Here is a 19828-nt window from a genome sequence, read left to right on the forward strand (position 1 = left end):
GCGGCCAGAGTCTTGATATCGTCTGTCTCGTTGCGGGCGTTTGGTTTCTGTTTTACATGTGGATTGGGCCGATTGCATCGCATCATCTTGGGGAGCACCGGCGTTGTGTATTTTCCAAACTGTAAAAAGAAAGAGAGAGATATGAATATGAATATATCACGAATCTGTTCATTCCGGCCTAGTTTTTATGTATCTAGGTCTCAAGACATTCATGCCTGGCTTTTCACGAAGACTTTCCAGCCCTTCACCGACACAGCAGTGAAACACTGGGATTTCTCATTCGAGGTAATTATGATGTGTATCGAAAAAGCGGGAAAAAAGCGATGATCGCGGCGGCCCATGACATTTCCCATGAATTTCCCCCCAAAATAATGAGCGCTCCCGTAATGCGTGTTATTCAAAAGGCACCGGCTGGACTATGAGAAACGCCGTGAGATGCGAGAAGGCCCAGAAGTCTATTCCCATCCAAGACTTTTTCTTGACGCTTTTGTCGGCCCGTTTTGCCGAGAGGGGGGTATCAAGCAATGCAGGCGAAGAGCAATATCGACAAGGAGGAAAAAAGAAGAAAAAAAACGCTATGATGGGGCAGGCATTGATGAAGGAAATCTATGGCCTTTTCACATGACCGTGCAGTCTCGGTCCTCCTGTGATCGGCCTTGTCTGTCTCGCTTTTGCGCCTTCTCGTGTCGCTTCTGCTGGGCAGCTTCATGGGAGGTCGACCCGGATGAGGTCACTGCTGGCAGCGCCGTGAAGGCTGCTGATGACGGTCGGCGTGCCGACTTGATTTCTGATGTCTCCAAACGCGGGAGAGTGAGCGACGGGCGATCCGCTAAAATTCCCGTGTGGTCTGAACTTGAAGGGGCGAGTTCGGTGTGACTTCCATTCGCGGGCGCATCGACACCATCGAGCTGTGTCGTCGGGAAAGAAGATTGACTTGGTGTGGGCGGAAGTAGGACCGGGCCCGTCACGTCCTTGTCCGGACTCCGACCCAGCTTCTGTGTGAGTCGCGCGACATTGAATGTGAACTTGCTGTCCTTCTCTTCAAATGAACCGCTACTGGCTGGTCGCGGGCCCTGAGCAGCACCGCTGCTCTTGGAAGCGCGAGACTTGCTCCCGGCGTTGCCTAAACGGCTTGCAATCGCAAGAAACGAGTTTCCAGCCCCATTACTGTGACAGTAGCCATTTTTGGTTGATGAAGAGTTATTCGATGTTGGAGGATCACCTCTTGTCATAAGTTCGGGTTCAGACAAGGCTCTGCTGCTCCTTTTGCTCGCGCCAGGTTGGACGATATAGCTTTCTGAGAATTCGGCGCTGTTCCACGAATTTCGTGACCCACCAATAGAATTGCCACCTTGCATGGAGCGCGCTCGCACGGCGTCTGGCGTGTTGTTGGTATCTTGATTGGGTGCGTTTTCAATGAATTCGGCCCTGTCAGCCTTCTCCAATTCTGCCGAGAGGCCGACGTCGCTTTGTGCACGGGATGTGGCTTCGGCGTATGAAGGTAGATCATGGATCTCCTTTCCGTCCTCCCCGATCGGCTGCACTTGATAGAACAAGAGGTAGGGCGTCTCCTTTTTCAAAGCTTCATGAATGTCGATGACCGTCACTCTCTCTTTAGCAAGATCATCAAATCGCACCCATGGGTCTGGAAGCTCGTCATGATCTTCGCTCAAAGAACTAGACTCAGATCGCGCCTGCGCTTGGTGTTGTCGATGTCTCTGCTCGACGGTTGGCGTACCTCGGCATAGTGCAACGTAGTGTCCCGAGTGAACGCTGACTCCGCGATGACACACCACGCTCTGTAATAGGAGACGGAAATTTCCACCGACCGGTATAGACCCAGAGTCAATGTCATCCTGTAGCTGCTCGTCGCTCAAGAAGTTCGGGACCTGAATCTCTAGAGGGATATCGATGTGCGTATCCAATTTGGTGGCCTGACCAGATGTATTGAAGGAATACCGTTTCAAGCATATTCCGAGCACGGGTCGCTTTGTCGCGAAATGTGCTGCGACCTGTGCATCTGAGGTCGGCATGTGATCTGTGTACCATGGAAGAAGCTTGAAAAACTGCCAGGCAGGCATGAGCACCTCGGTCTTGGAGCTAGCCTTCAGGCTGGGTCTGGAGTCTGATGTAGGCGTCTGCGAGGCCCCCGGATCGACCCCGACGAGTTCCGACCTCCTCTGACTGAATATACTGTCCTGTCTTTTCCGGCCTGCTTCCGGTCGTAATCTTGCCAAAACCGGGTCTTTGACTTTCAAAGGGAACATGGCCTCGTCGGATATTGGGGTTTGCACCAGTGGCGTGCCTGCTACTTCGAGGACTTCGATGTGAACGCCCACTTCCTTCTCGAATTGGCTGGTGTAGCTCGAATCCATGGACCCTGTGGCTTTGAAAGAGTTTTGTCGTTGATTCTCGAGATACCGCATCACCTCAATCCTGTTATTGAAATATTGCTCTAAGCAGTCCTCGAGAGTGACAAAGGCCTTGCCCTCTCGGGGCTGTTCGAGGACCGCGACTTCGAGAAGGCGCTCATTGACGAATTTGTGGTCATCGGCCAGGTCAGCTTTCCCTGTGTGGTAAAGGTCCATCTTCAGAGTGAGTAGAGGAAGCTGTAATTGATCCGTAATGAAAGTGAAGGCCTCCGAGGGATCCTGCTGCAGCAGCTTTGCAGCCTGCGTCCAACCACAGCTCGCGAGTACCTCCTGTAGATCCTTGGTGATATCGGTGGTGATGATCTTCCCTGTCCTCATCATGTTCACCCATAACCTCAACATCCCCGCGAGTCTTTTTTTATTCGGATCCTCAAGCGAGTCATATAGCATCGCCTCAAAGCTATCCAAGCGCATGAACATGGCGAACAGCAGGGCGTCGAGGTAACACGTCACTGATTCACGATTAATGGCGCCGACGAGCCGCCTGTGAGGGTCATATGGTCGGACCATGCCATCGTAGGTCTCCTGCAGGAGAATGAGTAAACTGAGTGCCTTGTCGACATCGCCTCCGTTGGCGCGTAACGCGTATCGAGCATTTGACTCGACGATGGTGGCAATGCCATGGCTGCGCAGTCGCTCCAGGATGATGTTGATAGAGCGTTCTTCTTCCTTGCCTATTTTGCCTTTGTGTTCTGAATCAGTGGAGAAGACATTGGCGAAGTGGGCCGGTCTGAGAAGTGGCGGGGCTGTGGAGGAGTCCTGGAAGTTATCAGCGAGCAGCCCCACTAGACTGACGAGCACTGCTCGGTCGACACGATGGCATATGAAGATATCGAAACATCTCGCAGAAGTTCAGTGTACATGAGGTAATCACTCATTCACGCGTGCGTACACTCGTTGGCGTGACAGCGAAGAGATTGTACATTTTATGCAGGATGCGCTTCAAAGCAGTTGAAAGGATTGCGGATTCTAGCGATCTGGCGCCAGCCCAACACGAGGAGGGAGTGGAGTAGACTTGGAGATGGGTGTGATTGAGAGCACCCATGACTCGGTCGATGAATGCGAACTGACACTTCTTGTGCCAAAACAAATGGAAGGAAATGGCAGAAACGATAATTGTAAGTGCGAGACTCGGGACGATCAACCTACTTTGTGGTCATCCGTCGGTTTGCCCGGGCTCTTCTTCTCTCGTCTGCTGAACAACCTACGTACCTCACTCATGCTCACGGGAGCGACGAGGAGGAGCGTCAGGTCAACAGGCGACAGCAGCGGTCGCGACAGCCAGGACGAATTGGCCGGCTGGCCAGTTGGCGATGGTCAAGACCGCCGACAAGCAATGAGTGGATTGAGGATGTCAGATAGCTACAGTAGTTGGCGGACGAAAGCAGGGCTGTCGCTTCTCTCAGGGTCTGGCCGCCGGACGATGGCTAGCGGGTGAGCGGGCGAGTGAATTGAATGTAGAGTAGGAGTGGAAGGAGGAAGACGCATGCAAGTTCGAAGAAAATCGTGAGGGAGAGAAGCAGGAAGGATGCAGATCGCTGTGAAATATGCGTGACAAGAACACGAAGACGAGATGGAAGCCAAGACGATCAAGAGGCGGTAGACCAGCGATGGCAGAAGGCAGGTGAGGGTGCTTTTTACTGTATTCCGCCGAATCCTTCGCCTCTCGCACACAGACAGCAGTATGAGCATGCCCAGTGGTGAGCGGGCAGGGCATCAATTCCGCGGCCTAACCAGGACAGCGCCCAGGTGTGTAGCGGTGTTCACTCACTCGTCTATGGTGACAGACGATGGATGGAAATGGACGTGAGGGCAACTCGACGAGAGGGTCACGGCAGGAGTGACGGTGACGGTGACGGTGACGGCGGCGGCGGCGGTGGTGGAAGAGGCCATCGGGCGCGGTGCGCTTGCAATAGGCATACCGTACAATACCTGGCTACCTAGGCAGTAGGTAGGCTCCGTGTGTATGTACAGTATGCTCAGGTGCCCAGTACATAAATCGGCGCGCACCACTCTTTTCTTTTACTCAGAGTGCAGGCGGGAGTTATTAATCGAATTCATTCATTCAGTCCAACTCTTAGCGAGTGCAGTAACAGCCGAGCCAAGCGCGTGCCTGATGACGAGAATTACCGGGGGCCAGTCAGTCACCCGCGCGGAATCCATCCCCTCCCATGACACATCTCGACTCATCGTCCCCTCCGTCGTCTGCGCGGTGGATACATAGGCAGTATGTTGTTGCTCAACGAACGGCACAGCACAGTAGCCCTCGGAACGATGGTGAGCCCTTGGCAGGTCCGAGAAGGATCAAAAAATGGTGGACCACTTGGCATGGATTTCCATTCACTGATTGGGATGGTGGTCAACAAAAGGAAATACAATACAGTAACCATGACACAAGCGGCGGCGGCGGTCCAGAGGGGAGAGATCAGGCGGCAGAATTGTCCTCCTGTCATTTCGCCCGCCTTTCTGAATCATCGTGTGTACAAGGTGTGGCAGTGGTCAGTGGTCAGTGGTCATGCTGTGACCCCATGGTACAGCACGATATTCATTCATGATCGTCCGTGGTGACCAGCGCGAACAGCGGGGTCTCGACGATACCGAGCAGACTGATGCGGTTGTCGCACGCAGTGCCTGGCTGACGAGATCCAGTAAGAAGAATTGCCCCTGCCCCGGCCGGAGTGGACCTGGAACAAGCACATGGCCGCGCACTACAGCTGCCATCTCGATCCCCACTCATCACCCATCTCGCAGGACCCTGCCAGGGTTCATCAGTTCGGTCGGTACATACAACTGTACACCCGTAATAATTGTCCGCCGCTGGTGAGGATCGGCCGACGAACGTGAAGATTGAAACCTATTTCCGCCTGCCTGTCTGACCTTCTTGGCCGGTGACCATCACTGATGACGAATTAGCGACCACTTTGGCGCTCACCGCTGACTATCACACAACCACTACCCGGGCCACCTGCGAGCGGTCCTCACGGCAGGCAACCAAGATTACGATCATCCCGAGTCATCATCAGAAACGATGCCACGGCGCGTTGGACGCGTGGGCTACGTGCGTCACGTTGCGGCCTGACATACTGTGATTTGAAGTGTTTAGAACGGCGGATCCTGCACGCTTGGAACGCACAGTCCGTCCGATGTACGTACTGCATGTACGAGGAAGGCGAAGGAAGTAAAAGAGAGGGGCCCAGGTCGGCGAGGTTAGTGGATCATTGCGGCACGTCTGGTGATGCTGGGTCTCACCAACGGACCGTGTGGCGGGGCGGCATGCCGGGGAATCCCTCTCACCACCGGGACATGGATTGTCATGGACTGGACATGTAGTCGCCTTCACCTCACTTCGCAAGCCAAGACGTTCATCAATGACGATGACCGCGCGCCATACGGTGTGATGATCGTGTCTTGCTTCGACGTCAACCCTGTAGAATCCCACCTCGCCGCCGCCCTGGTTATGATGTTCGTAGTTTTCTCTTCTCATACGGCCCACCAAAAAGGCGATCCTGTACCTCTCTCTGATCACCTGCAGTAGTCGACGATCTCTTGCATCTGCCTGCCGAGCCAGAGAACATCCCGCAGGTAGTGTGAGCTGCACAGTAGGGTAGTCTGCTCCAGACGCACGCGTGCGATCAACGAGTCATCGCGATGCATACTCCTGCCCGTCATTGTTCAATTGACTGGGCACTCACTCGATCACAACTTCGCATCATGAAGAAGCGACTTCTAGCAAGTGCGATAAATGCGCGAAGGAGCGCGATATGCACAGGACTGACCGCTAGAGAGAGCATGCCCCTGCTGTCTCGGAGCTGTTGGCATCCCCTTGTGCCACACCTCGATGCGGCAACGATGACTCCACCCACATCGAAATGTTTGGTGGCCGAACGGGAAAACTACAAAACTGGCTTTGCACACCGAAATGTTTTGTGGTCGAACGGGAAAAACGTAGATTCCACGCTAAAATCGTCTAGCGCCTTCGAAAAATCTAAAAATAGAATGTTCCGAACCGGGGAATCGAACCCCGGGCGTGTCGGATCTTCACTGCTTAGCAGATGAGAGCGACAAATGTTACCTCTACACCAGTTCGGATGATGGCAAAAGCGACGAAAAGAATGTATATAATTCTCAATCTCTTGTTACACTCAGTATCCTCTATCGCCTAGCTGCCCGACAACATCATTTCCAAGGTTCTCCTCGAGAATAGTCTTAACCAGAACCAAACCTATCCGGGCCAGCACCATCACCCAGCACCACGTCTCTCCCCTTGGCACCTCGTGACATTCGACATCATCCATCTCTCACTGCGGCGTTCCCGGTCCCCTATGAAAGCGATGCTCGAATCCCTGCATCACCTCGCCTCCCTCTACCACAGCGCCACGCATCTCCAACATACCTGGAACGACGCGCACTCCGAGATGAACAGCAACTTGTATGACCGCTGTATCGAGACCGTCGAGTTTCTGCGACTGAAACTCCCGGAGAAGCTCGCTCGACCGCGTGTGGCCATCGTCTGCGGATCCGGCTTGGGCGGTCTGGCGGAGGCGATCAACCTCGACGAAATGGAATCATGGAACTACAGAGATGTTCCGAATTTCCCTCAGAGCACAGTGCCAGGCCACGCCGGGAGACTGATTTTCAGCACGATGGGAGAGAAGAAGACTCCTGTCATGTTATTGGTGGGGAGAGCGCAGTCAGTAGACACTTTCCATGGCAGAGTGATCATTTCGTTGGCAAGAAACTAATTGTCAATTTTCTTTCGATTGATGTTCTAGTTTCTATGAAGGGCATTCTATGTCACTGGTCACGTACGCCATGCGGGTGTGCAAACTTCTCGGAGTCGAGACGGTGCTCCTCACAAATGCCGCTGGTGGCTTGAATCCCGACTACAACGTTGGTGATATTGTATGTCTCAACGATCACGTCAACCTTGCCGGACTCGTCGGCTTCCATCCTCTAATAGGGCCAAACGAGGGCGAGTTCGGGGTGAGATTTCCGCCCTTGTCGGACGCATATGACCTTCAACTCCGGCAACTTGCGCATCGTTCATGGCGCGAGCTACGATCAGGATCGTCCAACGATCGTAAGATGCACGAAGGTGTCTATGCATTTGTTGCTGGTCCTTCATACGAGACGCGGGCCGAATGCCGGATGCTGCGGAATCTGGGCGCAGATGTCGTCGGCATGTCGACGGTTCCCGAGATCATTGTCGCTAGGCACAGCGGCATGCGTGTATTGGCGTTTTCCCTGGTGACCAACAAGGCGGTTCTCGAACCGACTGTGCGTGGAGACGACCCAGAGCTCGAGGGCATGACTCCAGATGAGTTGAAGGCACATCTCGCGCGGGGTATGGCGAACCACGAGGAAGTGCTCGAGGCAGGCAAGCAGGCTGCGATTGATATGCAGGGTCTTGTCCTGAAGGTGGTTGCGGAATTGTGAAGGCATTGTCGCCCATCCGCATCAATTTTGTTGACTTGTCAAAGCGCGGAGCAAAGCATTGCAGGCGCACTTGAGGACTTCACCTTCATCCCGCAGAGCTTTTCTTGAAACCACCCTGTCGCTGCGCTTTGAGCGCCTTATAGAACGATTTCTTGCCACTGGTAGTTTTCTGTTGAAGTTCACCATACTGCCGCTTGAAACGTTTCGTTTCGTGCTCGCCGGCAAGGACCTCCTCCACAAGAGTCCGCTTTCTCTGCTTGTTGTCAAGCCGGCCGGAGTAGTACTCTGTCGCGCCCTCCACAATGGTTCCCACCTGACTGAACTCAGGCGCCTGCATCTTGCCGTTATCCTTTTTGTATTGGCGGTGTGGGTCCAAGACACTTCGCATCTTGATGAGCTGAAGATCGCGTTTAAGTTCTGGAGTCAAGTCTGTACGAGGCATGTCGAACCATCCCGGGCCTGAGGTCGCTTTTTTCTGTTCATAATGTTAGTGATGAACCAACAAGATGCTGTGTTGAAGATTGCGTGTGAGGTGATGTCTCAGAGTAACTATGATAATAAAGCTTTCATTTTGCAGAAGAGCAAACCAAGACGGCGCCCCGGCTCTGCTCAAGAAACATTTTGGGAATGTTTTCCTCATTGAAGTGTTTTGAATGGATTGGGGGCGTTGCGCGACCGTCTCACCTCCTGCTTGGACAATGTCGTCGGCAATGGATCATCGAGCTTTTTCAGCCCAACATTCGCAAATTTGCTCGCGCTCGAGGATGCGGGCACTATGTCCAGATTCCTGACATCCAGCTTGGGGATGTGGAAAGACTCTGATTTCGCCACGGCTGACTTGGACTTTTCTCGTAAACGTTGAGCAGCACGCGCGAGCATGGCATCGACCTGCTCGTCCGTGAGCTCGGAGGTCGAAGTGATGGAGACCGCCATCTTTCCCGAAGCGTCGCCCGTTGAGGGATGCGAAAGGAAGTTAAGAAGAATCGGGCGAGAAACTGATGATGGAACTAACAATTTCTCGCGAAATCTTGGCGCCGCTACTTCAGCACGTGCCATGTGGTTGTTGACCGACCACCTCCTCACGTCACCCTGTATGCCCAGGGGGAAAGCGGCCATAGTTGCTGCGGCACCATACGCGACTTACCACAAGCTATCTCTTGGGATGAGATGTCATTATTGAAGTCAACTATATTCAGATTAAGAACGCAGAGAGACGACTATGGTATGATCCATCGCCTTCACCCTCTATAGCTGACAGGGCTGCGACCTCTGCATGCGACCTGCTCGAGATTGAAACAAGCACAGTTAGATAAGAAACCCCACGGCGTTCGAGATCTTCATTAGATAAGATTATACGATATTCATCCTTTATTCCAGTTCAGACGTATACGATCCACCGTTGATCCGCGATATTGCTCACGGCGTCATGTGGTTAATCGACACTCATAAGCTCATACTGTGTGGCTTCATTGAGCCCCCGCCGTATGCTGTTTTATCTCATCGGTGGCGAGATGAAAAGATAACTTTCGGCATGATGCAACAATCTGATCCCGATCATTTTGAGCATGGCCCCGATCTTCACATTGAATCCCGGAAGCGGCGGCTTGAGAATTGTGCTGGAGGTAATAAGATCATCCACGCTTGCGAGAAGGCCAGGCAGGATGGCATCGATTGGATCTGGATCGATACATGCTGTATAGACAAGACCAGTAGTGCGGAACTCAGCGAGGCCATTAACTCCATGTATCGCTGGTATAGACAATCAAAAGTTTGCTACGCATTTCTTGATCACAACCCTTGGACAGAAAGTGATTGGTTTGAACGAGGCTGGACTCTGCAGGAGCTCCTGGCGCCTGGAGATGTGCGCTTTCTCGACGCAAACTGGGATCTCGTGGGCACCCGCGTCTCCTCCGCAGAGCTGATATCTGAGCGCACGGGTATCGATGCAGGGCTTCTGCGCGGTTCTCCGAGCTCCATGCTGAGCCATTATTCCGTTGCACAGCGGATGGCATGGGCAGCTCACCGTAAGACGACACGACTGGAAGATCGTGCATACTCGTTGATGGGACTGTTCGATGTCACGATGCCACTCATCTACGGTGAAGGAGAACGAGCTTTTGAAAGACTACAAGAGCAAATTATTCAGAGCTCTGACGATCAGACAATACTGGCCTGGGATCGCTATGTGGGGCCAGACACTACAGGACCTCAGGCACTGCTAGCGCCACGACCTGACTGTTTCGCAGGTCTGCATAAACTTGTTGCCATCCGAGATGCACAGCAGCCAGGGACGGCCTTCTCGTTAGGCAAAGCTGGTCTGAGTATAACAATGCCTTTCCTGCCGGAGTGGAACGTTGGCGTGCTTGCGTGTGGCGAACAAGGGGATCCATGCCCTCTTGGTTTGTCTCTGAAGCCGTTTTCGTCCATGGACAATGTTTTTGCTTGCCGCGCGCGTTCATATGAGAGGTTACCCATGGACATCAGTCACAACACGGTCCAGAAGAATTTGGTCGTCGTGAGACAAAACGTGCCCAGGCCGCACACCCTAGTATCCTTCGACGAGAAGGTGTTCCACGCGTGGTTTGCACAGGCCAAGTCCAATGCCTGGACGAAAAGCAATCTCACGTATCCGCTTCGAATGACTTCGCATCATCCCCAAGGAGCATGGGACACGGAAAAGTTGCTGTTCCGCTTGGGATCATGGACCATGCAATCAGCTGGCGCCGTGTTCACATACTCCACTCACGGGCAGCGTGTCTCACGAAATCGATGGCGAGAGACGTTTGCAGTAAATGTATGTTTCGCAGTATATCAGCCCAAGTTCTCTGATGATTGGGAATCGCTCGGGATCTCCTTGGCCCAGAACAGCGCAATAAGCGTCAATTATGCAAAAGATATTTCAGTCGACCAAGCATGCAAGGCTCTCATGGAAAAGCTCGCGATAAGGCATCTAGAGAATGCAGACCTGGATCAGTCTGCGCAGATAGAGCTGCAGGGCTTGGATAGAAAGCCGACGTTGTTGATCGCGCGCATGATGTGGAAACTGATATCGGCAACGCCGACGTTGGAGATTGGCATGAGTATCATTCCTTCGATGACCGAATGATCAGGGACATGGGTTCCGAGAGCCTTGGTTGGCTGTCAACGGCAAAAAAGTAGCCCCTATCATTCTCATCGGAAAAGCTTCCGCCCACCTGATCTGACTGCAGCATTCTCTCTACCCTCAAGACTCAATCCTGTAAATCCGGTCGTGCCACCATCTCTCGCCTTCCGGTATCTCCGGACAGCTTCGCGGAAATGGTCAGGCAACAACGGACCGCGATCGACCTCGTCCATGAACTTGGCGAGATTTCCAGCACCGGGTTGGACGTTGGCAGCGCTGGTCACTTCGTCTTCGTCAAAACTGATATGAGCGGAATCGCTCTTCGCAGATGTTTGATCCTTTTTGACCACTGTCTCTTGAGTGCTGTTCGCGATAGTAGTTGTGTTGCTATCAGGTTGGGTATGTGGTTGGCTCGTGTTTTCTGAGGTGGAAGATCTATCGACTTGCACATTCGGTGGATCGGGCATTGGTTCATCGTCGTCCTGGTCGTTCTCCTGCTTTATTGGCGGTTCGCTTTCCTCTTCCGTTTTGACATTCGAGCTCTCTTGAAGATCTTTGGCTTTCTGTGCATCATCTGTGGGTTTGGCTTCGTCCTTATCTGCAGTCACATCGTCTGTTTCATCCATGATTTGATCCCCATCGTCTTTCGAGCTCTTCTCTTTCTCAGCCTGCTCTTCATTGGCCTTTTGATTTTCAGACGTTTCTTTCTCGGCTTTCTCTTTCTCGGCCTTCTCTTTTTCGGCCTGCTCATTCTCAGCCTTCTCGGTCTCCTTCTCGGCCTTTTCCTGATCTGTCTTTTCCTTGTCTGCTCCTGCTGGTACTTCCTGCGCCTGCTCCTGCTCCACCTCGTCGACCTCATCCTCCTCTGGATCCGGCTGCATCATTCTTAGCCTCTTGAAGATTCGACTCTCCTCCCCATCCGGCCGTTTCTCCTCTGCCGCCAGCCACTCATCCTGAACCTCCTTTGCGCTTTCAATAAGCATACCCGCAAACATTTTCGTATAGGCCATCACCACCGTCACCACATTCTGCGGAACACTCTGACTCAAGGTCGCGTTGACCAATCTTCTCACATCGGCCTGTTTCAGCTTGACGCGATTATACGAGTCATATCGACTTTGGTGGGCGGTATTCACGGCCTCGCGGAAAAGGAATCGTCGTTCTCGCTCGCGCTCGAGTTCTTCCTTGTCGATGTTGAAACCGTCCTTTGCATCGCGCGCGCCCGCGTCATCGTCTTCCTCTTCCTCCTCCTCGCCTTCACCATTGGCAGCAGACCCTGCACCTGCTGTCGCGCTTCGTCTTCCACCGGTGGTTGACTTTCCATCCTCCCCATTCACAACGCTGGCGCTGCCCTGTCGGAAGACTCCCGAGTACTGCTTTGGCGGTCGGCCGCGACTTCGTTTCTCGCCCCGTTTGCGTTTCCGTGGACCGCCGTCATCGTCTCCGGGTCCGCAGATCGCGCTCTTGATCTCACCATCATCGCTTAGGTCTCCTATTGAATCATCGTCGATGGGAGAGAATCGATCTTGGGCGCCGCGTCGCTGCTGTGAGTCTTCGGGGGGAAACGAAGCTTGGCGCAAGCCTGAAGGTGTCGATACGGCAGAAGACGGTTGACGAGCTTTGAATCCGGTTGGAAGTGCCAACGATGGTCTTTGGCGCGGCAATGCGAGTGGTGTGCTCTGTGGTGGTGATGTTGCTCTGCTGGCTGGAGGCGAGGCCATTTTGTTCTGTCAAATGTGTTGTGAAGATGCAGGTCTTAGCATGGTGTGTAGCCGACAGATAATTATTGAAATGCTGACCGCGTCACATGCAGATGACGCGCGGAGCGTTGCGTCAGTGGTCGCTTCCTCGAAACGCGAATTTCATGTGTGCAGGGCGATCTCCTAATTTCTCTCCTGGCGCAAGATTTGATTCACGGTTTGGCCAAGTTCACAAGATCACCTCATATTGGAGATCCTGAGGGCTCCGGGAAAGTATTAAGTCGGAAGGCTCGTGAACGCGCATCTTATCTGCCCTCCACGGCATAGCGTCAGCACGCGGAGATCTTCAGATTGCAACCACCACCGAGATTCTGTTCCTTCCGCAGACGGAGGTCAAATCCCACCATGGCGTCAGGACCAAAGCCGCCGGTCTATCACATCGGTCTGAGCGACGACAGTTTCCACGACCCAGCCCACACCGGTCCGCGACCGACACACCACATCCCTAATGGCGGGAAATGGTCCTTATACGCCAGCACGACGATTCCCACCCCGCCGAAATACGTCTACGATGCCCTGGTGAACGTGCAGGAATGGAAAGATTGGAACACGTACATCCCGCACGTGCGCATCACCAAGCACCCGAAAGCGCACCACCGCAGCCTGAAGATGGAGGCCGGCACCTCCATGACCTTCACCGTCGCCATCACGCCCGAGGAAACGCTCCAGATGCGCGCCGCGTGCACGTACTGTGAGAAGCTGAAGACGCGAGACGACGGGCGGCTATCGCACGCTTCGCAGAACAACATCACGAGGATCCGGTGGAGCATGGATAACGCGAACAGTATGCTGCCAGGCTTCGTGATGAAGACGGAGCGGGTGAACGAGATCATTGAGACGGAGGATGCGAACGTCACGCGATATCGGACGTGGCAAGCGTTCGGCGGCTTGCAGGCGAAGAGCTACCAGAAGAAGTATGGGGAGCCGCTGAAGGGGAAGTTCGTGGATTGGTGTGAGGATCTGAAGAAGAGGGCGGTGGAGAATTATGAGAAGGATAAGAAGGAGGGAAAGGCTTGAGGTGTCGAAACATGAACGGAGACTTGGATTCGGGCGCAGGTCGTCGGAATCTTGCGTGGGAGTTTTACTGTCGAATGGCATCTTCGAAATGACCAGGCAGTCTTTGGAAAAGGAGCGCCCACACATGCGCCACGATTGGTGGCATCTGGCATGAGATTACAAATCGAGATTTAACAAGGCACTTAGCAACGCAGCACCGCGTGAGCACCTGTAATGTAATTGGGGAATGGAATAATGCAGCTCGAATGTCGGTATTGACAGATATCTCATGGGCCAAACCAGTGGCCGGACAAGCTTTCGTTTCCTTTGTCTCATTAGTGCTGAGTTGCTGACCCAGACGCGAGCACCGTGGTCGGTCCCATCAAGCTCGTACTGCCAGGAACCGCGATCCCTCCGAGCAAATACCGCGGGGCGTCGGCCGGGACCTCTGATCAGATAAGACAGAGGTCTCGGAGTTCCAGAACGAGGTTTTCCAAGCGGTGATGGCACGAAGACGGCGCATCGCAGCGGGCTTGCTAGCTCGCTGCTGCGAAAGATCCTGCACGCGTGAGTGACTGGGAGTGCCGTATGCGACGACGGCAGCTTATCTATGGCAACACGCCTATTTACGAGCTCGGCTGCCAGACGACCTATTGCTTCATTAGTTTGAAAGTTGCCATGTTCTCCGTGTTCGGAACTTACATGGAAATTCTTCTCGCGATGGTCGCGAGCGCCGGATCGCTCTCTGCATCCCTCGATGCGCGCTTGAATGCCTCGTCCCGCGCGGCTTCGCTGCTTTTGCGCACCTCCTCATGGCTCGGAGGCAACCGCTCGTTTTGGATATCGACCTTGCGCGCGTCCTCGAACGAGCTGATGGCCTGTTTGATACCCTCCGCGCCGAGCATGAGCGTACCAGCGGGCAGACGACCACCGGTGGCAGTCTTGAGCTCAGTAACGCGTTCCGACTCCTCACGCAAGACTTGGAACACACGTGAGAGACGACCGATGGCGAGGATCTTGTTCTTGATGGCACGGCGTTTGAACTCCGTGCTCTCCGGGTCTAGTGGCGATGGTGCCGCGGCCGCAGCAGCAGGGGCACCCTCGATCGCTGGCGGTGAGGCGGGCTCCGACGTGAGCGGTGTCTCCTCCTCGAGCTCTTCTTTGCTGCAGGTGTTGAGGATAGCGATGAGCATATCGGTGATCTTTTCCCCAACGAAGGGAAGGGACCACGTAAAGACATCCATGAAGTTTGGCAGCCAGTACGGGTGAGGTGTGGAATTGAACTGTCGAATGTTCATGACGTTGTTCTCGTACTTCAAGACGGCGGCCTTGTTGTTGTAGACATCGAGGTAGTTGGGGGCGGAGAAAATGGTCATCACAGACGGAAAGCCGGTCGTGCGTGTCTTCCTGTACATTCTGTAGCCTGCATCCTGGGCCTCGTGTGCGCGAATGATCGATAGAAGGTTATTCTTCTCCAGGAAAGCACAAGCGGCAGGATAGGAGAAGAAGTACGAACAGCCTCGAACGTGATTGTGGACGAAGAACTCTTGCGTCTTCTCCTGCCCAAATTCTTCCAGAGGATCAGCCCAGAGGATATCGCACATGAGTCCGTGTGTCGGTGGCTCTCTGAAGCGATCAAGTGCTTTGATGTCCTCGAGGGTGTGGAGCTCCGGGCTCAAGCCTCCGTGGATGCACAGAAACTGTTTGTTCATGACGGCGGCCAGAGGCAGCGCGCAGAAAGACTCCATGCACGCCTCGTAGACCTTCTCGCTGTACTTGTGCTTGCACTCCAGCTTGAAGGTGAAGTAATCTGTAAGGTGGCGACATTCGTGGTTGCCACGCAGCAGCCAAAGGGTGTTCGGGTACCACATCTTCAAGGCCCAGAGATAGAGCACACATTCGATAGAGAAGTATCCGCGATCCACGTAGTCGCCCAAAAACAGGTACCGTGTCTCCGCCGGGTCGCCGCCGACTTCAAAGAGCTTCATCAGATCAAAGAACTGACCATGTACATCACCACATACTGTAATGGGCGCATCCATCTCCAGCAGGTTAGGCTCGGCGCGCAAAAGTGTCGTGCCCGAGTTGATGATCCATAGTGCTTGCTCTTCAGTAAGGCGACCCTCGCGATAGAGGTGCTGCTTCAGGAATTGTAAATTCGGCTTCGAGCGATCTGACGGTGAGAGTAGCTGATCTTCGGTGGGAACGTTGAAGGCGGGCGCTTGTACATCTGCGAAGGGTTGTCTGTTAGCATAACGAAGTATGGTGGCGATCGATGTTCTGCGCCTGCTCTGCTGGTTGCCTGAACGTCTCGAAATATTGCATCCGACAGTTTCCCCTCTTACCTTTGCATACTCGCTCTTGTGTGCTCACTTGTGTGCCATCCTCCATGGTATGCAGGGTGAAGTCAATCTCCGGGACCTGCTTCTTGTTCTGCACGGCGCGCAGGGTGTTGTCGGGGTGCGACTCATCGCGAGAGCTTTGGTCGCCCATGATGGGTCGCTTAGTTTTCTAGATCTTCGCACCGAAGTTGGCAGGTTGCGTCGCGCGGGGACTAAGACGGCCTCACGAGAAGGCGAAACTTAATCCTTGTTGCTCCTGGCTAAGCTGCTGCTGGTCGTGCGAGCGATGCTCTTGCGGGCAAAGGGACGGTGAGGGGTCTTGGGCTTGGCGGGAAAATGAACTGTGCCGCGATATTGATCCCCCGGTGTTCGATGGGCTGATTAAGAGGGTGTATGAGGGAGGGAAAATAGTGAGCGGAGTGGTATCGGAGGATTTCTGAAGGTGTAACAACTAGTAGACAAGGGCGGGAAGTGGTCAAGAGAGAGTAATGGCAAAAGTACGGTGGTGGCAGCACTGTGGAGTCGCAGTGGTGTGTCCGGCCGGTGGTGGACGTGCCGCAGAGGCGATTGACCGGCCTTGCAGCCAGTCCCCTTCTTTGGAAGCAGCTATTTTACCCTGAATTTCATGTGCCCCGATTATTATTCCAAGATTCTTAGTAATTTAGGAGAGGATTCGTCTATACCAAGGTAGGTAGTTATGCACTTCTACTGACGGACTGTAATAGTCTTAGCCTCATCCGTGCCTCTTCAAGCGTGCCTGAGGACCATCGATGATCATGACTATCCTCCTTGATTGACGATGGCATTTACCTGATCTGCTGGGCAGCTTCTGTGCGATCGCCCTGGTGGAGTCGTGAAACTGGGTGGAAAGCATCGAAAGCCTCTCGCTCCTCGTTCTCGAGATCAGAGCTTGCTCTTCACCGGCACCAACTCCTCGACTTTGGCGAATTGATAATAGTACTTCAAGCAATCTTTGTTGGCGAGCGTGTCCGACGGCTTGATGATTTTGCCGGATACAATTTGCTTGACAGGCAATTCGACCTTCTTCAAGTTGATAGTCGTCTATCTCGATGGACTCAAGTTAGCACGCCCGTTGGTTCTTTAACAGGATGTGAGCGAAGAGGACATCAACGTACCGGAATCTCAGGAGTTTCGAAGACATATTTCGGAACACATCTCCTTCCACAATCCTTAGCGATAGCGTCTTTCGCCCGATCCACGAGATCTTGCGTGAATTTTTTGCCCGGCTTCATAAGCAGGAATAACATCACGCTCTCGTCCTGGTCCTGCGGCCGACGTTGTCCCACGCAGATGCTGTCTTGAATTTCGTCCGGGAAATGCAAGTCGAGCACATTATAAATCTCAGCACTGCCGAAGCGCACACCACTCGGGTTCAATACACCATCGGCGCGGCCGTGTAGATAGACACCGCCGGTTTGAGGATGGATCGAGATGAAGTCCCCGTGTGTCCAGACATTGTCGAAACGCGCAAAATACGCATCGAAGTATTTCTCACCCCGGTCATCTCCCCAGAACTCGATGGGCTGTGTTGGGAAAGCACGTGTGCACACCATTTCTCCCGGGGCTCCCGACGGCAGAGCGCGTCCGACCACGCCACGGCCACCTTCGATCTCCTGATCGTAGGTCTCCATCTTCATGCCCAGTCCTGCGTAGACACATCCTCCAGCATAGACGGGCATCATAGTATTATCCATGGAGAAGCAGGCAGCAATGTCTGTCCCACCGCTGATGTTGGCCAGTTGGACGTGTGCAGGGAAGGCGTGGTCGTAGAACCATTCGAATTGTGCTTCTGAAAGCACCATGCCAGTGCTGATGACCCGACGCAGTCGACTGAGATCAACGACCTCCCGAGGTAAGACGGGCGGTTTGGCCATTGCGAGCGTGGAGAGGTAACGTGGCGAGATCCCTAAGTCGGTGACTTTCTGTGAGCTGGCGAGTTGTAGGAACATTTTGAGATCGGGCTGAAACGGAGAGCCGTCGTAGAGAATGGTTCGGCAGGCGTTGACGAGCGCAGCGCAGGCGGTAAGGTACATGATCCAGCCGGTCGTAGTATACTGTAACAGGCACATGTCATCGGGGTCTTTAAGAGCAGTATCACGATGAAGATCGGCTTCTTTCTTGCCGTTCAACAACACGGCTCCGACACTGTGGACGATGCATTTCGGCATCCCCGTCGTTCCGGAGGAGTAGACGATAATGAAAGGGTCGTTGAAGCCCACACGCTCGAAGCGAAGTGTTTTGTCGCCATTCGCAGCAGCCAGGAAACTTGCCCACGTCTCTACCTTTTGCAATTTCGAGACATCGAGAGGCTTGTCCTGCGTGCGCGGCACACTGATCACGGCCTCAAACTCGTCGATACCTTTCATCCCTTGCACAATCTCACGGATCTTCTCCCTCAGGTCGATCTTCCGTCCGTTATACAACGCCCAATCATCGACAAACACAAATTTGGGCCGGACCTGTCTCAGCCGGTCCAGGACTCCCTTTGTGCCCATGTCCGTCGCAGAGCTCGAGAAAATCCCACCGAGAGAGGTCGCTCCGTGAAAGACGCTCAGCGTATCGATCGAGTTCGATGCCACGACCGCAATCCGATCGCCCTTCCGCACACCCCTCGCCCGCATTGCATTCGATATCAGCCCGGATCGCTCGCGGATCTCCCGCCATGTGCAGGGACGGATCTCCGTCGCACCTTCTCGCACCTCGACACAGGCTATGCGGTGGTCTTCCTTGCGGTGCGTCGTAGCGATGCTGGGGTTTCCAGCTTGAGGCCAATAGAGGGCATTCTCGGCATAGTTCACCAAGAGACCTTCGAACCATTTCGGACGACTGTCCATCCGGGCATGTTCGTCAACGACTCGGGAATATCGGCCAGAGTGAATGATGGGGTGTTGCTTCAGCAGTTCGGACCAGAAAGCGGAGCGGTGAGTGACGGAGAATGAGTGAAGGTCGGGCCAAGTCTGGAGGTCAGTCGAATGTTTCTTGTTGATCTCTTGCATGAATGCATATGCCAGTGTTTCTTTGGGATTAGGAGGGCTCCACAGCTTCCGGGGTAGCCTTTCGACTTGTGCATCATTGTCAGCAGACATTATGGCCGAATAGAGGTGATTGCTTGTATTCGGAATATGTATGGGTTGGTTCTTGGTTGTGAAGGCAGTGATGTCTAATATTGGACGTCTTTATGGAAGCAGTGCACTGTGGTATCCAAACAAGCAGTGATGTGGTCCGTTGACTGACGACAAGGCGTATCCCTTGCTCCGGCCATGCATGCCTCCATGTACGTTTGGCGCTGTCTTATCCACCGGGGCATGTTCCCCCGCCGCCACCACGATGCGATTCCTGCCCCACACGCACCGCGTATTGTCCAGTACAGCACAGCACAGTACATGTGCGAGAAGAATCCATTGGATTGGAACCTTGGAAATCTGGGTTGGTAGCCACGTGCGATCGGTCCGATCGAGCGGGTAAACGCGAGTCGGCAGAAAGGCGCGCTCTGGAACCTTTGCACATATACCTGCTAGTCAGGTAGGTAGGTGTGTGGTGTATAGGGCAGATAAGGAAATGGTGCATCATACTGATGATTCTTACATTTCTAATCCAAACGCTTTAGACCACACGAAGGCTCCGGAGATAAGCCACGAAGTCCCGGAGGCAGGATCAACTTTCGATGCCTATGTGTATCTCTCTATCTTGCCGCCATGCCGCCACTTCCTTCTCTCAGACAGTATATCTCCCATCGCG

At 53.7% G+C, this 19828-nt stretch overlaps 9 protein-coding genes and 1 non-coding gene across 10 annotated transcripts; 3 read left to right on the plus strand and 7 right to left on the minus strand.

Moving 5' to 3' along the window:
• Positions 1–617: 617 nt before the first annotated feature.
• K489DRAFT_370589 (cysteine proteinase) lies at positions 618–4885 on the minus strand (the record flags this gene model as incomplete). Its single annotated transcript, XM_033603154.1, has 4 exons — positions 618–3191; positions 3325–3577; positions 4204–4372; positions 4681–4885. 4 exons carry the CDS (start codon positions 4883–4885, stop codon positions 618–620), a joined length of 3201 nt encoding a protein of 1066 aa, XP_033460026.1.
• Positions 4886–6431: 1546 nt separating this feature from the next.
• Positions 6432–6521, minus strand: K489DRAFT_t28. The gene has a single exon. It is a non-coding gene; the product is annotated as a tRNA-Glu (tRNA).
• A 47-nt stretch (positions 6522–6568) lies between these two features.
• K489DRAFT_380386 (uncharacterized protein) lies at positions 6569–8321 on the plus strand. Its single transcript, XM_033604866.1, has 2 exons — positions 6569–7122; positions 7205–8321. Exons 1-2 carry the CDS (start codon positions 6755–6757, stop codon positions 7866–7868), a joined length of 1032 nt encoding a protein of 343 aa, XP_033460027.1. The 5' UTR covers positions 6569–6754; the 3' UTR covers positions 7869–8321.
• On the minus strand, positions 7911–8626 carry K489DRAFT_222637 (Fcf2-domain-containing protein). Its single transcript, XM_033599741.1, has 2 exons — positions 8439–8626; positions 7911–8345 (listed from the first exon to the last, which is right to left on the minus strand). Exons 1-2 carry the CDS (start codon positions 8506–8508, stop codon positions 7954–7956), a joined length of 462 nt encoding a protein of 153 aa, XP_033460028.1. The 5' UTR covers positions 8509–8626; the 3' UTR covers positions 7911–7953.
• K489DRAFT_370591 (uncharacterized protein) lies at positions 8505–8984 on the minus strand (the record flags this gene model as incomplete). Its single annotated transcript, XM_033603155.1, has 1 exon — positions 8505–8984. The coding sequence occupies one exon, from the start codon at positions 8982–8984 to the stop codon at positions 8505–8507; it is 480 nt and encodes a 159-aa protein (XP_033460029.1).
• Positions 8985–8993: 9 nt separating this feature from the next.
• On the plus strand, positions 8994–10660 carry K489DRAFT_394623 (uncharacterized protein; the record flags this gene model as incomplete). Its single annotated transcript, XM_033606810.1, has 2 exons — positions 8994–10053; positions 10586–10660. Exons 1-2 carry the CDS (start codon positions 9295–9297, stop codon positions 10658–10660), a joined length of 834 nt encoding a protein of 277 aa, XP_033460030.1. The 5' UTR covers positions 8994–9294.
• Positions 10661–11039: 379 nt separating this feature from the next.
• K489DRAFT_319357 (uncharacterized protein) lies at positions 11040–12155 on the minus strand (the record flags this gene model as incomplete). Its single annotated transcript, XM_033601379.1, has 2 exons — positions 11040–11254; positions 11879–12155. Coding segments are annotated over 2 exons (492 nt in total), but the record flags the coding sequence as incomplete, so codon positions are not given.
• A 701-nt stretch (positions 12156–12856) lies between these two features.
• Positions 12857–14036, plus strand: K489DRAFT_380391 (uncharacterized protein). Its single transcript, XM_033604867.1, has one exon. It carries the CDS (start codon positions 13077–13079, stop codon positions 13746–13748), a length of 672 nt encoding a protein of 223 aa, XP_033460032.1. The 5' UTR covers positions 12857–13076; the 3' UTR covers positions 13749–14036.
• Positions 14037–14349: 313 nt separating this feature from the next.
• On the minus strand, positions 14350–16220 carry K489DRAFT_410085 (serine/threonine-protein phosphatase 2B catalytic subunit; the record flags this gene model as incomplete). Its single annotated transcript, XM_033607665.1, has 3 exons — positions 14350–14377; positions 14430–15957; positions 16073–16220. The coding sequence occupies 3 exons, from the start codon at positions 16218–16220 to the stop codon at positions 14350–14352; spliced, it is 1704 nt and encodes a 567-aa protein (XP_033460033.1).
• Positions 16221–16731: 511 nt separating this feature from the next.
• K489DRAFT_401515 (acetoacetate-CoA ligase) lies at positions 16732–19455 on the minus strand. Its single transcript, XM_033607024.1, has 2 exons — positions 17206–19455; positions 16732–17131 (listed from the first exon to the last, which is right to left on the minus strand). Exons 1-2 carry the CDS (start codon positions 19174–19176, stop codon positions 16973–16975), a joined length of 2130 nt encoding a protein of 709 aa, XP_033460034.1. The 5' UTR covers positions 19177–19455; the 3' UTR covers positions 16732–16972.
• Between the last annotated feature and the right edge of the window lie 373 nt (positions 19456–19828).

The sequence above is a fragment of the Dissoconium aciculare genome (assembly GCF_010015565.1).
Source record: "Dissoconium aciculare CBS 342.82 unplaced genomic scaffold K489scaffold_6, whole genome shotgun sequence".
In the NCBI taxonomy this organism is placed as follows: domain Eukaryota; kingdom Fungi; phylum Ascomycota; class Dothideomycetes; order Mycosphaerellales; family Dissoconiaceae; genus Dissoconium; species Dissoconium aciculare.

Coding starts and splice junctions, on each gene's coding strand:
- K489DRAFT_380386 (XM_033604866.1), top strand. CDS start 6,755: ATGAAAGCGATGCTCGAATCCCTGCATCACCTCGCCTCCCTCTACCAC. Junction 7,123..7,204: donor TTATTGGTGGGGAGAGCGCA/GTCAGTAGACAC, acceptor TTGATGTTCTAG/TTTCTATGAAGGGCATTCTA.
- K489DRAFT_222637 (XM_033599741.1), bottom strand. CDS start 8,508: ATGAGGAAAACATTCCCAAAATGTTTCTTGAGCAGAGCCGGGGCGCCG. Junction 8,346..8,438: donor TTGGTTTGCTCTTCTGCAAA/ATGAAAGCTTTA, acceptor AACATTATGAAC/AGAAAAAAGCGACCTCAGGC.
- K489DRAFT_380391 (XM_033604867.1), top strand. CDS start 13,077: ATGGCGTCAGGACCAAAGCCGCCGGTCTATCACATCGGTCTGAGCGAC.
- K489DRAFT_401515 (XM_033607024.1), bottom strand. CDS start 19,176: ATGTCTGCTGACAATGATGCACAAGTCGAAAGGCTACCCCGGAAGCTG. Junction 17,132..17,205: donor TCGAAACTCCTGAGATTCCG/GTACGTTGATGT, acceptor CCATCGAGATAG/ACGACTATCAACTTGAAGAA.